Genomic DNA, 18159 nt, shown 5'->3' with positions numbered 1-18159 from the left:
AATTGCTGATAAGCGAACAAATAGAACAGAAGTAGAAAGAAGTAGAAAGCGTTTAAAATGCTGATCAATAGAATCCAACAACATCAACAACAAGGTATTCTGCAGTGCCTTTACTGTAATAAAACTCCCCAAGATGCTCCACAGGAGCATTATAAAACAAACTATGTGCTGATCTACGTAAGAAGATATTTAGTCAGAAGACTAATAGCTTGATGAAGGGGTAGGAAGAATCTTAAAGGAGGAAAACAAGTTAAAGAGGCAATTCCAGAGTTTAGGGTCAAGGCAACTGAAGGTACAGCCACCAACCCTGAATGAAAAAAACAATAAAACAGGGAAATAAGAATACTGGCCTGAACTGGTCTTGTGCATTTTAAAATGGAACACCAGTAAAACGGGGAAATAAGAATACTGGTCCAAAATGTTTTTTTTTTCCTTCTGAGAATGTGCGCGTGATTAAAATCAAAAATTCAAGAGGCGGAATTGGATGAGTGCAGATATCTTGGAGAGCCATTGGATTGAAGGTAAAGAGACCAGTGGGATTTGAAAACAAAGGGTCAGATTTCAGCAACGACTGGGTGGCAGGCTAGGAGTGGGGGGTGGGTCCAATAAAATGCCAGGGGACCACATTGGGACAGCTCCCCAGTGCAATCCTATTGCCAGGCTCATTATACCAGTAGTGGGAAGGGTAGAAGCTCAGTGCTGCCCTCTGGATTTTGCCAATTAAAGGCCCAATTGAGGGCCATCTTCCTCGGCTGCCAGAATTTAGCGTCTCCCACCCCTCCCACCCTCCGCCACTCCATGCAAAGAGACAGCTCCCCGAGTGGATAGCCAGTGGAGGTGGAAGCTCCGTGGCCCAAGGAAGGGGTCCCAAAAGCAAGGGACACCTTTCGGCCCCAAGGCTGTTGTTTGAAGTGGTAACCCTTCCAATTGCTGAGGCTCGCCTGCCTGGAAACAGCAGCGAGAAGAGTTTCAGATAACCTCAAGCTTAGGGCGTCATTCTCCGACCCGCTGGGGGGTCGGAGAATGGCCGTTGGCCGCCGTGAATCCCGCCCCGCCGGTTGCCGAAGTCTCCGGTACCGGATATTCGGCGGGGGCGGGAATCGGGCCGCGCCGGTTGGGGGGCCCCCCCGCTCAATTCTCCGGCCCGGATGGGCCGAAGTCCCGCTGATAAATTGCCTGTCCCGCCGGCATAAATTAAAGTACCTATTTACCGGCAGGACAAGGCGGCGTGGGCGGGCTCCGGGGTCCTGGGGGGGGGGGGCGCGGGGCAATCTGACCCCGGGGGGTGCCCCCACGGTGGCCTGGCCCGCGATCGGGGCCCACCGATCCGCGGGCGGGCCTGTGCCGTGGGGGCACTCTTTCCCTTCCGCCTCCGCCACGGTCTCCACCATGGCGGAGGTGGAAGAGACTCTCCCCACTGCGCATGCGCGGGAAACTGTCAGTGGCCGCGGCCGCTCCCGCGCATGCGCCGCCCGGGGATGTCATTTCCGCGCCAGCTGGCGGGGCAACAAAGGCCGTTTCCGCCAGCTGGCGGGGCGGAAATCCCTCCGGCGCCGGCCTAGCCCCTCAATGTTGGGGCTCGGCCCTCAAAGATGCAGAGCATTCCGCACCTTTGGGGCGGCGCGATGCCCGTCTGATTGGCGCCGTTTTGGGCGCCAGTCGGCGGACATCGCGCCGTTTGGGGAGAATTTCGCCCATGAATCAGAGGGCATTGGAATAGTCAAGTCTAAAAATAATAAAGACATAAATTAGGTTTTCAGTGGCAGTTGAGCTTTGATGATTGCAATGTTACAGAGGTGGAATTAGATGATCTTAGTGATGGTACAAATATGACATCAGAAGCTTATCTCAGGGTTAAATATGACGTCAAGGTTGCGACAGACTGGTTTAGTCTCCAACTGTAGCCAGGGAGAGGGATGACGTTAGTACGTAGGGAATGGAGCATGTACTAAAAACAAGGCTTAATTCGGGGAAATTTCAACTGACCCGGTACAGGATGTCAGATAAGCTGTTTGATATTTTGGCAAGAGTGAAGGAATCAAGAGAGGAGGTGGTATGAGAGAGCTGAGTGTCGTCGGTATACAAGTGAAAACTAATGCTGTGCCTTCAGATGATGGCACTGGGAGGCAGATGAGAAATAGGAGGGGGGAAAGGATAGATTATTGGGGAACACCAGAGGTGATGGTATGGGAGTGCGAGGAGAACCCATTTCAAGTAATACTCTAGCTATGAAATCCAGAATAAATAGATCCCAGTGAAAAACAAGAACAAACGGGCCAGTAATAAAAACCGTGGATGAATAAAGAAATCAAGGGAATTTTCAAGTAAAAGAATAAAGCATAAAAGCAGATGATAACAAAAGGGAATATGAAAAAGCTAGGAAAGCAAAAGAAAGCCACAAAATTAAATTGTCAAAGAATATGAAAAGAAATTGTATTCCAGACACATAAATAATAAAACAAAAATTATGGCAGTGTTAGGGCCATATGATAAACCTACAGGTAAGAACAGTGAAATAGCTGTAAATGAGTTGAATAATTGCCTGGTGGGCTGGAGCCTTCCCAGGTGGCAAAGCCAGGTTGGTTCGCAACGTTGCCCAGGCCTGAAAGTAAGAGTCAGCCAGTGTGATAGTTACTCAGTTGTAAGGCCCATCAATATTACTCTCGGTGGCATCATTCACACTGCAAGATTGATCAGGAGAATGCAGTTTTCTACAACAGGTTTCTAGCTTCCAGTAACTGATATCCGATTTCCCTTAATCCACCTGTTCACCTCATGTATTTGGACAGAGTGGGTATTTCCCTCTCCTGTTATAATTCAACAACAAACCCCAATTCAGTCCAATTTTAGAATTTATGTTTTTTCGTCAAAACTAGGAATAAACCGAAGGATCCTTTATTGTAACATTGCGCAGGCAGATATACTGAAGAACCAGAGACTGCCAGTGTTTTATATGGAAAATGTGAGCTTTTCAGTAAAATCTCATTATGGCTCATGAAAAAAGACGAACAAATTATTGAAATCAGAACCCAGTGAAAATTTTTTTTTTTTGTTTATTGTTGCATTTACAATGTTTTCTTCTAATAAAAGTAAAACGGCTTGTGAAATCGGGAGGAAATGATTGAAGAGAGCTAAAGATTTTGAGCAATCAGGTGTGCAGGAAGTTTGTAGGAATACAAGAGAGTCAAGTGGTTGCGTGAACAGATTAAGTTTGTAGGTATCCATTGAATCCGTACAGTGCAGAAGGAGGCCATTTAGCCCATCAAGTCTGCACTGCCCCTCAGAAAGAACAGCCTACTTAGGCCCGCTCCTCTGCCCTATCTCCGCAACCCCACCTAACCTACACATCTTTGGACACGAAGGGGCAATTTAGCATGGCCAATCGACCTAACCTGCACATCTTTGGACTGTGGGAGGAAACCAGAGCACCCTGAGGAAACCCATGCAAACTCTGGGAGAAAATGCCAACTCCACACAGACAGTCACCTAAGGCCGGAATGGAACCCAGGTCCCTGGCGTTGTGAGGCAGCAGTGCTAACCAATGTGTCACCATGCTGCCCGAGGGTAGTTAAATAATTTATAATAAAAATGTAACAGGAAATTGGGGAACTACGACCAGCACTTAAATTTGTTTTGATATTTATTTCGCAAAGTCTGGGATTTCCTGCTATTAATTCTTTCCTAGCTGATTAGAGTTGACAATTAAGGGCAACACAGAGCCTTGCTTTAAATGAAGATAGTAGACATCCAAAAGTGATGAGGGAACTAAGAGACGCGATTCAGGATGACAGAGAATGGAAGAGAATTACTGATAGGCAGCTGACAACCCAGGGGCCAATTTAACGCAGGAGAGTGTTATGGGCCAGGATTTGGAGAACCCCAAAGTGTATCATGGAGTTCACTGTCCCACAACTTTTAATCGATTGTGGAATGGGGTGCATATGGCCCACTCTACAGGTGTGGTACAGCAGAAATGAAAAAGTATTTTTTAAAACAAAACAATGTTTATTCTATGAACTCAAGTTAACCTTTTTAAAACATACAATGAACATCTTAGCAACCATCAATTCAAATACAACCCCCAAAGAATACAACACTAAGTAATGCGTACGCTGTCCTTTTAACATCCAGAAGACTTAAAACACCTTTTACCAGAAGCACATTAGGTTAAAGTCACTACTGTTATTAGTTTTAAACCATCAGGATCGATTTACAGTCTTTAGATTACAGAGAGAGATTCATCCACCTTCTGGCTGTGACTGCAGCAATCCAGCTCTGAAAGCAAAACTAAAACACACCCTGCAGCCTGCTCAAAAACGAAAGTAAAAAGCTGACATGCAGCCCAGCTCCACCCATTCTCTGACATCACTGTAGTAATAAACACCCATTTCTTAAAGGTACTCTCACTACAGATACTTAGATACACACCCATTTATAAACACCCATTTCTTAAAGGTACTCTCACATGACAAGAGAGATAAGGCACCCCGATAATACAAAAATAATAATATATACAGAAAAGAGATAAGGATGCAGCGATTGGTATAAAGTGCAAGGCATGAGATATGCAAAGCTTCAATGCCTCACTGTTATAAAAATAGGAGTATATAGTTTGATTCTGTATTAACTGCTAATGTGCCCCATTGGATGGAGTTTGTGCGCTCCCGCATGATTGGCCCCAAACAGGTCATTATGGTCAGCAGGGCTCACTCCATTAAAAGGGCTATGCATCCACATCTCTCCCGCCCTTAAATACCTTAATACACTTCCCCATAACTGTACAAAAGTTGTAGTTGTTAACAGGGACAACCGAGGAAAGTGAGTCCATCAAAACGTCAATTGGCCCGGAGCCCTCCGGCTATTCCCGGACCTCTGAAGCCCAGTCATAGGTTTGGCACTCCTTTGAACAATTGTGTGGTCCACAGTTGATGCCACCTCAGGCAGGATCAGTTCAACAATGGACAAATTAACCTCACCTGCCTTGGAAGATGCAGCTGTTTGAACAGAGGTGAGAGCCCCTAGCTTCCTTTGACTGGACAGAGTTACAGGAGTATTCACAGAGCTTGCCAGACTCGTCGACTCCAAGCCGGGCGTCACAACTCCTTGACTTCTCAGGTGTCAATGAGCTTCTTACTGGTCTTCCTATTAACATCGACCACAACCGGGCCACAAACTGTCCTTCTAACCAAGGTGAACCTGCTGTGGAATTTCGGACTAAAGCTGGGTCTCCCACCCAGAACGACCGGTCCTCATTCTGCTCTGACCTTTGACTCTTCTGAGAGGCCTGACGTGCTTCCACCCGCTCTGCCACATTTGGAAATACTGGATCCAATCAGGTTCTCAACCAACACCCCATGAGCATCTCAGCTCCTATGCCCTCCATAGATGAATGAGGAGTTGAGTTGTACAGCAACAAAAAATTAGCTAACCTCTGGTGAAGTGATTTATCTGACTGCTGTTCATGGAATGCTTGAAAGTTTGAATAGCCCACTCAGCCAGACCGTTCGATGCTGCGTGGTGTGTCGTATACTATTCACTCTCACAAAATGCTGGAAATCATCACCAGTGAGGGGGATGCCATTGTCTGAAACGCTAGCCTGAGGAAACTCATGAATGGCTAACACTCGGCGCAAGGCCTCTACCATAGCTGCCGAGGTAGTGCGCCCCATCTCCTGGACAAATTGCCTCTTTGAGTGGGCATCCACCAACACCAAAAACATCTTGCCCAAAATCAGGCCCGCATAATCCACGTGGACCCTGGTCCACAGGTGACCTGGCCATTCCCAAGGGTGTAGTAATGTGGAAGGCGGAAAAGATTGCTGCATTTGGCAAGGGCAGCACTGTTGTACTGTGTAACTCTTAAAGGAGGGGCCACCTAGGCTGAGGTGGGACGTCACTCGTGATCCCCAGAGAATTATGTCATCTTCACATGTCAACTAGTCTTGATGAGTGAAATAGGCCCTAAGCAGTTCAGATCTCGTATCGCCAGCCTTCTCATATCGGTTTCCTTTTGAAATAATAGTCTCATGGAGTCCAGCTGCAGATATGCCTGAGGATACTGGCAGGATATCTAGGAGGTTTAGGGCTAGAATGATCTGCTGGGCTACCGATTGTGGCGGAATGCTCTTAGCTAGGGACAGGCGACTTTATGCATCTGCGTTAGCAATTTGCGTCCCAGGCCAGTGCTGAAAAGCATAGTTGTAAGCTTTCAACAGCAGGGCCCAACACTGCATCCATGCTGAGGCTATGAGTAGTATGGGCTTATCTTCCCTTAACAGGCCCAGTAATGACTTATGATCAGTCACTATGTCGAACCATCGACCGTACACATATTGGTGGAATTTCTTCACATCGAATATAACCACTCGCGGCAACGTGCTTGAATGTGTCCCATTTGGTTGCAACAGAAGCATACAAACTCTCAAACATGGCATGTCTCCTGGAGGTGGTCCCCTCCACATCTGATTCGGTTTGACAACCTGATTCCTTCCGCCTCCTTGGGTTCCGGTCCTGTCCCGAGGACCGTGTCTGACTCTGAACTGGGCCTGTTGATCCCGCTGCTCGTGGCCGGACCGCCCCATACTTGGTTAACCTCCCCTTAGCCAAGCTTTGAGGCTCAGTGGTGTCATTTTCAGTGCACTCCATCGCCTGCGCAATCTCGATCACTTTTTCCAACGTAACTGTGGTCTCCACTAGAAGCTTTGTTGGATATTAAGGTTATGATCCCACAAACAAACTGGTCACAAAACATGTCACTAAGCATGGCCCCAAACTCTGTGCTCAGCAAGCTAGCAGAGCCTATCTATGAAGGCTGAGACAGTCTCTTTAAGGTCCCTCACTGCAGAGTTAAAATTATAACATTGGAGGATAATCGAGGGTCTTGGGTTGAAATGATCTTTAACCAATTTAGCTATCTGGTCAAAAATCTTCGAGTCGGGTGCCTCCGGGGACTCTATGTTCCGAATCAAATTACAGGTCTGGAAGCTGCTAACTGTCAGATATATCACCTTCTGCTTGTCCTCGATTGTGACCTTGTTCATGATAAAAAAGAAACGGAACGGTTCGATCTGCTGACTCCATGGCTTAACCCTTTGGTCAAATGGGCCTATTTTCCCAATGATACACATTTCAACTCTCAGTTTAAATGCTTCTGACTCTTATTGGAGCTTTTCTGTTTTCTCAACTGTCCCTTCCTTCCCCCCTCAATTCACAACGACTATCGGCTGCTTCTGAAAATTTTTACCTTGTCGCCAATATGGTATCTCAAGACATACACCGGAGGCTTCCAGTAGTAAACAAAGAGGTTTATTGATGAAAGACAAAGACACTTAGTTAACAGGCACAGAACACCATACACAGGTCTTTACTATCAGCTCCCTGGCCCACTTTGCCCGGGATCCTGCTCCCAGAGCCCTGCGCAAATTCCCCATTAGCTGGGGTCCACGTGCTCCCGTGCAATCAACCCCAAGCTGGTCACACAGTCAGTGGAGCTCACCCCCTTAAAGGGGCCACGATGCCACAGAGAGCCTGAAAGCAGAGTTAGGTAAAGTGAACTGGCAAATTAGATCAAGAGATAGGTCAATAGAGATTCAGTGGTGGACATTTAAGGGGGTATTTCAGAATACTCAGAATAGATACATTCCAACAAGAAAGGAACATTTGAAGGGGAGAACCCACTATCCGTGGTTAACTAAAAAAGTTAGATAACACCAAACTTAAAGAAGAAGCCTATAATTGTACACAGATGGGTGGCAGGTCAGAAGATTGGATAGAATATAAAGAAACAGCAAAGAACGACCAAAATATTGATAAGGCAGTCAAAATTAGAGTATAAGTGAAAGCTTGCTCGAAATATAGGCCAGAAATCTCCGGCCGCTTACTGGCGGTGGCATTCGCTGGTCTCGCCGACAGTGCAGCCCTGCCTGTGAGTTTCATGGCGGCGTGGGAAATCCCATTGACAAGCCGCAAATTCTCCATCCTCACTAGCAGCAGTAGCAGGGCGCACATGCAACGGAGAATCACAGCCATAAGGACAGATAGTAAGAGTTTCTCTGGACACGATTCAGCAGCCTCATTGTGCCAGACTTCGGGACCGTTGAATCTCGCAACAGGCCTCCATCGGGATAGCGACACTCGAGACGTCTCGCGAGATCCAATGGAATTTCACGAGGCGTCGCAATCTGGATTTCACTCTCACTGGGTGAGATCCAGGCACGTATATTTAAATGATCCATTAAGCTCATTTAAATATGTGCTCGCCTAATTCACCCGGGACCCAGAATTCACCGGCTTCGCCAACGAGGCCTCAACCTCATTTGATACTGGTTCACAAAGTCATGTTGGCATCTTGGGGATGTCTTGCTGGGGAGTTGAGCCCCTGGGTGGTCGGGGCCAGGACAGGGTGGCACTGGAAAATAGCAAATGTAGCTCCTTTATTCAAAAGGGCAGGGAGACAGAAAACAGGAAACTGCAGGGCAGTTAGCTTGACCTCTGTCACAGGGCTATTGTTAAAGATGTTATAGTGGGGCACTTGGAAAAATTCAGGGTAATCAGGCAGAGTCAACATGGTCTCGTGAAAGGAAAATCATGTTTAACCAATTTCTTAGATTCTTTGAAGAAATAACTTGTTCTGTGGATATAGGGCATCTGCTGAATTTAGATTTCCAGACGGTATTTGATAAGTTGCCACACCAAAGGTTATTGTGAAAAATAAATGCTCATGGTGTAGGAAGTAACATATTGGCATGGACAGAAGATTGGCTAGCTAAGAGGAAGCAGAGGATAGATAGAAGTGGATCTTTTTCTGGTTGGCAAGATGTAATGAATGGTGTGCCACAGGAATCAATGCCGGAATCATCCATGTTGCGGTCTGTGACCTTAGGCGGGATTGTCCGACCCCCCGCCGGGTCGGAGAATCACCGGGGGCTGGCGTGAATCCCGCCCCTGCCGGTTGCCGAATTCTCCGGCACCGGATATTCGGCGGGGGTGGGAATCGCGCCACACCGGTTGGCGGCCCCCCCCCTGGCGATTCTCCAGCCCGCGATGGGCCGAAGTCCCGCTGCTGGAATGCCTGTCCCGCCGGCGAGAATCAAACCACCTCTCTTACCGGCGGGACAAGGCGGTGCGGGCGGGCTCCGGGGTCCTGGGGGGGGGCGCGGGGCGATCTGGCCCTGGGGGGTGCCCCCACAGTGGCCTGGCCCGCGATCGGGGCCCACCGATCCGCGGGTGGGCCTGTGCCGTGGGGGAACTCTTTTCCGTCCACCTTCGCCATGGCCTCCACTATGGCGGAGACAGAAGAGACCCCCTCCACTGCGCATGCGCGGCGTTGCCGTGAGCGGCCGCTGACGCTCCCGCGCATGTGCCGCCCAGCAAAGTCTTCCGCTCCAGCTGGCGGGGCACCAAAGGCCTTTCCCGCCAGCTGGCAGGGCGGAAATCAGTCCGGCGCGGGCCTACCCCCCTCAAGGTGAGGGCTCGGCCTCTCAAGATGGGGAGACTTCCGCACCTTTGGGGCGGCACGATGCCGGACTGATTCTCGCCGGTTTTGGCGCTGGTCGGCAGACATCGCGCCGATATCGGAGAATCCCGCCCCTTGTCTTTGCAATGATTCATACAGAACTGCTGGTGACTTAACGAGAATGATTGTTTATTGATGTATACGTGGTAAGGTAATAATCAGAATGCCATACAGACTAAGTTACTGATTGATTTACGTAGACTCTCCTGGGACTACTCTTATGTGCGACTGTCCTTGTGTATGCCTTACAACTTTCTGACGAGAGCCGGATGTCACATGACTGATGTCTGAAGCCACCCGCTGGTGGGAAGTCTTATTGCTGAGTCTATACAATATTATTCACGGGCATATCACCACAAACTGTTTACAATTTGTATAAATTACTTGGATGAAGATAGCTGGGGAAATAAGTTGTGAAGAGGACATAAGGAGGCTACAAAACGATATAGATACTTTAAGAGACTGGGCAAAGATCTGGCAAATGGTGTATGCTGTGGGAAGTGTGAAATGGTCCATTTTGGCAGGAAAAATAAAAAAGAATCATATTATCTAAATGGTGAGAGATTGCGGAGCTCTGATATGCAGAAGGATCTAGGTGTCTCCGTGCATTAATCACAAAAGGTTAGTATACCGGTACAGTACGGAATTAGGAAAGCTAGTGAAATAAGGAGACCAATACTGTACATAGTACTCCAGAAGTTGTCTCACCAATACCCTGTATAACTGAAACTTAACCTCCCTATTGTATTCAAGTCCCCTTGCAATTTATGTGGGCATTGGTGAGGCCGCATCTGGAGTACTATGTACAGTATTGGTCTCCTTACTTAAGGAAGGATGTAAATGCTTTGGAAACAGTTCAGACAAGGTTTACCAGATTAGTACCTGGAATGTGTGGGTTGACTTATGAGGAAAGGTTGGCAGGCTAGGCCATATCCACTGGGGTTTAAAAGAGGAAGAAGTAACTTAATTAAAACATATATTGGGCTGGATTCTCCACCCCGCAGTGCCACATTTCTGCTTCAACACGCCGGCGGGATGCTCCATTATGCCGGCCGGTCAATGGGGTTTCCAATTGTGGGGCAGTCCCACACCGTCGGGAAACCCCCGGGTGCCGGCAAAACGGAGCATCCTGCCGGCGGAGAATCCCACCCAAGATCTTCAGGGGTATTGACAGAGTGGATGTGGGGAGGATGTTTCCTCTTGCGGGAAAATTTAGTGTGGGGTGCCACTGTTTAAAAATAAGGGGTCACTCGTTTAGGATGGAGATCGGGAGAAATGTTTTTCTCTCAGAGGGTCATGAATCTTTGAAACTCTCATCCTCAAAAGGCGGTAGAAGCAGAGTCTTTGAATATTTTAGACAGAATTAGATAGATTCTTGAGAAGCAAAGGGCTGAAAGATTATTGGGGGGGTAGGTGGGAATGTGGAGCTGAGGTTGAATTCAGATGAGCCATGATCTGTTTGAATGATTGAGCAGGTTCTAAGGGCCAAGTGGCCTACTCCTGCTTCTAATTCGTATGTTTGTATCAAAAGATACCCCATCATCTCAATATTTTTAATATTTTCATCTCTGTTGGGTTTTTTTTTGCAAGATTACACTCAAGATGCAAGCCTGCACAAAACCTGAATCTGAGACGCAAGTCAAATATTGTTAGAATAAATAAAACTTCTTTCTTGCTGTTTAGCATGAAAATAAGTGTCTTTTGTGTCACTTTTCTCACCAGGCTCCAACACATTTGAAGATGCGGGAAATTATATCAAGACTCAATATCTGAATCTCAACTTGCGACAAGATATAAAAGAGATTTACTCTCATATGACTTGTGCTACAGATACACAGAACGTCAAGTTTGTGTTTGATGCAGTCGCCGATATAATCATCAAGGAAAATCTGAAGGGCTGTGGTCTCTTCTGATCCCTTCCATTTCTGCTTCCTGATAGACCTCTGCAGTAAAACCATTACTTTCACATCGATAATTATGAAGATGCAGAAATTACAAGAGCTTGTCACTACGTAATTATAACTTCACGGTGGATTATTAAACGTTATGTACATGGAAGATTTTGATTTATGCCTTAAAATAAAGTATAATATTTTACACAACTCTGGACCCAATCGAGGCAGCTGAACCTTTTCTTTCCTGGTTTACTGCCTCTTTGTAGGTAGGATTGGACTTCACTTTATTTTCTCACTGGCCAGATAATATTGTTTGAACTTCAGGATGAGAAAAATAGTTCAAAGGAATAATAAAAGCACCTTTGACCCAGAGGCAGGGACAGGCTGTAAAAGGCCACGAAGGATAAGGTTCAGTGAGAAAGTAAGGTTGGAATTCAATGAAAGGAATGGAGACTGGAAGATGAATGCGACAATGATAGCTGCAAACTAATGAGTTGATTTGTTTTTCAGTCAATATAGCAACAGACTCATTGCTGAGGGGACTCTTCCAGCTGAGGTTACGTGTCTTTGCCTTCTATACCGTAAACCTCCTCTGGAATGTCCTCCTCAAACCTTTCTACCTATGTACCCTGCTAAAATCCTTGTGGGGGGGGGGGGGTTGACAACATTTTATGCTATCTGTCCTGTTACCTCTCTCTGAGGCTCAGTGTCAAATTTTGTTTGATAAGCTTCCTGTGAAGTGCCTCAGGCCATTTTGCTATATTAAAAGTGCTCTTGAAATACAAGTTGTTGCTAATTATTTTTAATAATTACATTACAACCTATTTTTCATGATTATCACCATGTCACATGGCAACACAGATAAATTACAATGTCCAACTTTGCTGGCAACAGCAATTGTCATTCTCCATTATGGGATGAGAGAAATATGGGATCAGAATGGGAATGCCATGTTGTAATGCCACTGTATTCCTACCATTGTCCGGAAAGGCGTCAAGGAGGAGTGCCACATGCACACTTGTCCTGCACTCTGACTGCCATGCTGGCACATGTACAGAATCACTCAGAGCTGCCACTGTACCGCACAAACTTAATACTGTGGGCGGGATTCTCCGACCCCCCCCCCGTCAGGTCGGAGAATCCCCGGGGGGCGGCGTGAATCCCGCACCGCCGCTCCGACACCGGCTGCCGTATTCTCCGACGCCGGTTTTCGGGCTGGGCGGGGATCACGCCGCGCCGGTCGGGGGCTGATGGCAGCGGCCGCCCCGGCAATTCTCCGGGCCCCGAAGGGCCACGCAGCCGTCGGTTACTGGCCAGTTCTGCCAGCGTGAATTGGACTTGGTCCCACACGGCGGGACCTGGCTGTTAGGCCGGCTGGTGCGGTACTCGGGGGGGCGCGGGGGGATCCAGCCCCGGGGGGGGACCCCCACGGTGGCCTGGCCCGCGATTGGGGTCCACTGATCTGCGGGCGGGCCAGTGCCGTGGGGGCACTCCTTCCTTCCGTGCTGGCCCCTGTAGGGCTCCTCCATGGCTGGTGCGGAGAAGACACCCCCTGCGCATGCGCTGGAATACGCCGGTCGGTCTGCGTATGCGCTAACTCACGCCGGCCGATTGGCGCCGGTTAGCATGGCGCCAAACCCTCTGGTGCTGGCCTAGCCCCCAGAGGTGCAGAGGATTCCGAAACTTCCGGTCGGCCCGACGCCGGAGTGGTTCGCCCCGCTTTTTACGCCGGCGTCAGGCCTTCACGGGGATTAGGGAGAATCCCGCTTTGTATAATTCACAAACTTCAAATTACATTGGGGCAACCTCAAAAGTTCTTGAATCATGAGAATGAGATGCTGTTACTTTATACGAGTGGAAGTGTGGTGGTATGTATTAGGGATAATACGGTACACCACGTGTCGACAGGCTATTGGTGGAGGGATGCCAGGTCCTGATAGGATCTGCCACCTACTGGACTCCACCCAGAAATGCCGGTATAAGAACCCAGTTTTCCCTCCATTTCCCTCAGCAGCTGCATTCTGTAACCACGCTGCTGGGGATAAAGTTCTGCTTAATAAAGCCTTCAATTGACATTACCTCAACCTGCCTCGCGTCATATTGACGGTGCTACAGGAAGCAATGAAAATTGCAATATTGTACAGAAGTCTGCCAATTATAATACATTGGGATTAACTACTGGAGTAAATTAAAAGGCAAGAAACTAAGTGAAAATGCAGGTTAATAATGTTTTTTTTTAAATTACCAGTTTAACATTGCAACTTTCACCGCAAAATTATATTTTTCTTTTTATTTATTAGAACAATTTGAACAAGTGAACAAGTTGGAAAGGTTTTATGCAGGGAGTTTCTGTCCTCGTTTGATAGTTATTTCCAGGGACACGTCTCTGAGTCCCACATTGGATAATGATTTGTTTTCTTGCATATTTTATTCAAATGATCTTTTACTGAGTTTTACCTATGGTGAAACTTCACAGTTGAGAGTATATAGTTTTGGTGTCCAAGACTAGATCTCACCCAAACTAATTGGGTTCTGGGGAAAAAGAAATACCTTTTTGTCACGACAGGAACCTGACTGTTAAAATGGGTGCTGCCTTAGTAGTTGCAATGTTTTCCATTAACTGATTTTGTTGCAATGGAGACAGTTATAGAACACCAGCTGGCAAATAAATCCATAATTCATTGACTGACAACGAAGTTAGACTTGAAAGCATCTGTCACTTTTAACAGCCTGACTTTGACACTGCATCTGCGAACATAGCATCATAGAATCCCTGGAGTGCAGAAGGAGATCATTGGATAATTGAGTCTGTACCGACCCTCTGAAAGAAAACCCTACCTAGACCCACACCCCCGCCCTATCCCTGAACCCCACCTAACCTTTGGTCACCTGGGGACAATTTAACATGACCAATCCACCTAATCTGCACATCTTTGGACTGTGGGAGGAAACCAGAACACCCGGGGAAACCGACACAGACACAGGGAGAATGTGCAAACTCAATTATCCAATGATCTCCTTCTGCACTTCAGGGATTCTATGATGCTATGTTCGCAGATGCAGTGTCAAAGTCAGGCTGTTAAAAGTGAGTTAACCACTCACCCAAGCAAATTGCTTTCTGATGACAATCGTTCCCAGCCAGGTTTGGAGCAATGTCAAATTCAACTGCATTACTCTTTACCACACCCAGGCTTTAGCTTGTGCCAATGGCACTGACACCTCAAGTTTCACTTTTTCTTTATAAGTTTTTTATTACTTAAAGGTTAATTAAAAAAACATGTTCTCAGATGTAACTACAAATAAGCTCACTTTGAGTTGTGCATCCACTGCTATACTGTGGTCGTGTGTAGTTGGAGGAGGATGCACTACTCGGATGTGCGTGCCTTCTTTAATAAACTTAATTTGCTGCTTCACTTAACAGAAATAAAGCAGGTTTATAACAGATTACTGATCCAAAGCTGCATATTTTACACCACTCCCAAGACCATCCGACCATGGTCTTGATTGCTGAAGAGGATGAAAAAGAACAAACATTCTTCATTTACGTCACGATAACACCCTGCATGAACACGCAGTGATACTTCTGTGATGCAGTAACAAGTTTTACTGTAATCTGGGTCATCATTGATAAAGCCAGCAACACACCTTTAAACAAATGCGTCTTTAATCAGAAAATGGGTTCTACACCTCGACACATACATTGCAGAGCATCCGCACGGTAGCACAGTGGTTAACACTGTTGCTTCACAGCGCCAGGGACCCGGGTTCGATTCCTGCTTGGGTCACTGCCTGTGCAGAGTCTGCATGTTCTCCCCGTGCCTGCGTGGGTTTCCCCCCACAAGTCCCGAAAAACGTGCTGTTAGGTGAATTGGACATTCTGAATTCTCCCTCAGGCGCCAGAGTGTGGGGACGAGGATATTTTCACAGTAACTTCATCGCAGTGTTAATGTAAGCCTACTTGTGACAATAATAAAGATTATTATTAAGAAACTCTCTGATGAAAAATTAAATCTAATCTCTGCCGATCCAAATTCAATTTGTCACATCCAGAAGGAAAGTTCGTTTTCCCCATTTCTTAAGCGAACTGATTTGAGATAATCCTCAGTGTATGGCCATTTGTCGTCAGCTAACAGGTTTCTTATTATTGTCGTGATAACACTGCAGTATCATCCATTTTATAAGGCCTTTGGATTTTATGTTTCTGAAATGGATTAAATTACTATGGTGAATATTGAGATTGTGAAACAGATGGAATGCGTTCTATTAATAGTTTTTTTTAACCATAGAGAAGTGCTGCTGGCCATCCTAAACTCTAGTGGAGCAACCACAGCATCCAGTATAATCAAAGCAATTACTGCACAGAAATAGGTTACTTTGCCCAAAGTGCCTGAGTCACTGGTAGTTCTTCAATTAGAACTATCTATTTAAATCCATTCTCCCCACCCTTTCAGCATCTTTCGTTTTGTTTCCAAATACTTACCAACTCTCCTTTAAGTGTCACATCGGCCATAGGATATGCTGCTTAGAAACAGGGAGCTGGATTCTCCGTTCCTGAGGCTAAGTGCCGATGCCAACGGAGGATCCGTGGTGTTTCACGATGGGAAAATCGGTGCGAAACCCACACCGATTTCGCTACCGGTGAGGGGCGAGCACCGGCACGACATGAAACACCCACAGAACGCAGAAAATGGTTGGAGAATCGCCGGGTCTGTGCTGCACATGCGTAGGGCTGACAAGATGCAATCGCGTAGACGCCTACAGCCCCCTCCACACACGCGCACCGATTGCGATGGAGAAGATGCCGCCAGCTGTGCTGGACCGTGTAGCCGCCCACCCGACCCCACAGTCCACCTCCTGGCCACCCCCCATCACTCCCCCCAGCCCTGGCAGAAGCCCCCAGCGAGCGGCACAGATCTTGGCCAAGTGTGGCGGTGCTGGGCACTGTCCGTACGCCCTCTCTCTCCGCAGCCACCACGGCAGGCTCACGACCGCTGAGACCACATGTGGCCCGCGCCGTCGGGAACGTGGCCCGCCGGAGGCGGGGCACGATGGGTGGGCCCGCTAATGACATTCCAACAGGGTTGCAGCTGGCGTGGCGCACGTCTCGATGATGCCGATTTGGAGGGGGCGGAACATCACGACCCAGCATCAAACCGCCACCTGCCGCGATTTCGACGTCGGGAGCCATTCTCCGCCCGATCGTCGTTCCCGATTTCGGTGTCAGGCAATGGAAAATCCTGCCCAGGCTGTATTGTCCAGTCCATGCCAGTGCTTACGTTCCACTCATGCCAATGTTATAGTATTCACATGTTAACATTTAGGACGCGATTCTCCCAAAAAATGACTAAGGATTCTACAGAAAGATATATTTTTTCAAAACTTTTCCAATTAAGGAAGGCAATTTAGCGTGGCCAATCCACCTATCCTGCACATCTTTGGGTTATGGGGCTGAGACCCACACAGACACGGAGAGAATGTGCAAACTCCACATGGACAGTGACCCGGGGCCGGGATCGAACCTGGGTCCTCGAAGCCATGAGGCAGCAGTGCTAATCACTGCGCAAACGTGCCTCTGGAAAGGTTTCTAAGTGTGGTAGCAAGCGGGAACTGCCACGGGCTTCCCAGCACTCAGCCCAGTGGGGCCAGCAACACTATTCAACGTTAATCGGTCCACTTAACGAGGCCCCATGGGCTTCTCACTGCAAATGAAGGCGCCAGCTCATCCCGGATGGCCCCCTCCCAGAAAAACACCTCGGAGGAGAGCTCCGAGGAAGACACGATCGAGGAGTCACAGCTGTCATCTCCATCCTCCACCAGCGCAGACACGCACACCTCAGTGGGAAATGTTAGTGGTCAGGCTTCTGGGGCACAATCTGGTGAGCACCACATAGTTGCAGATGGACATCAGGTGGAGGCAGGAACCCCCAGGCGTGGCAACAGTCGGAGGTCTGTTGGATCCCAGGACCCAACTGGGTCCCAGCCAGATGCTGAGCCTGTGGAACGTGCTATCCCAGAGCTGATGGCGATGTTAGAGAGTGACTGGGACGTTCAGAGGGAGATGCAAGCGACACTCCAGCAGGTGCATAGCTGCTTGGAGGAATACCAGAGGCTATGGGCACAGGAGATGCCCTGTAATGCTACGATGGTGGGGGGAGGTTATGTGTGGTTGATGGGTCAGACGGACTGGGACAAGGGTTTCCCCCGAAATGGGTACACACAAACCAGTGGTTGGCATAGTGGTGCCGCGAGCGGTTGCCCCTCCACCCGATTTCCAACCTTGATGCGCTATCAAGTACGAGACGAGAGTAGAGAGTAATCGAGGCTTTATTTCGCAGAGATGTGTAGCCGCCTGCAGCTGCTGCCGAAATGGCTGCAGCTCGGTGAGCACACACATTTATACTCCACCTACTGGGCGGAGCCAGCAGGCAGGGATCTACCCCCGTACCTGTAGTACAGGGTCCTTACCGTAATACCCTTCGTATGCGGTCTATACAATATAACAGTGGTGACTACCCCATTCACCCCCTGTTAAAAAAGAGTCCAGCTGGGGTGGTGGAAAACTATTTACATTCAAGTGTTTAACATTTTAAGGAAAAGTTTACGAATTCAGACGATTGGCGCATTGATCCGTCGTTGCGAGTGCCGCAGTTCTGGTGGTGATTTTGGCGTCGGTTCAGTCGTCAGTGACTCCGGGAGCGTGTCAACCTCATCTTCAGCCCCGGGTGGGACCAATGGGAGGACGGATCGTCC

The 18159-nt window shown here is 48.0% G+C and overlaps 1 protein-coding gene across 1 annotated transcript in view; it reads left to right on the top strand.

Annotated features, from left to right (window-relative positions):
* Positions 1–12176, top strand: part of LOC140387969 (guanine nucleotide-binding protein G(t) subunit alpha-3-like) — a 119414-nt gene extending 107238 nt beyond the window's left edge. Inside the window, exon 9 of the mRNA XM_072471382.1 lies at positions 11237–12176. Within this exon, the coding sequence (XP_072327483.1) occupies positions 11237–11427 (191 nt within the window). The 3' untranslated portion in view covers positions 11428–12176. The remainder of the gene's footprint in view (positions 1–11236) is intronic.
* Positions 12177–18159: the final 5983 nt, after the last annotated feature.

The sequence above is a fragment of the Scyliorhinus torazame genome, chromosome 13 (assembly GCF_047496885.1).
Source record: "Scyliorhinus torazame isolate Kashiwa2021f chromosome 13, sScyTor2.1, whole genome shotgun sequence".
NCBI lineage: Eukaryota > Metazoa > Chordata > Chondrichthyes > Carcharhiniformes > Scyliorhinidae > Scyliorhinus > Scyliorhinus torazame.
The sequence above is the reverse complement of the archived record's forward strand: the minus strand, read 5'-3'. Positions and strand labels throughout refer to the sequence as shown.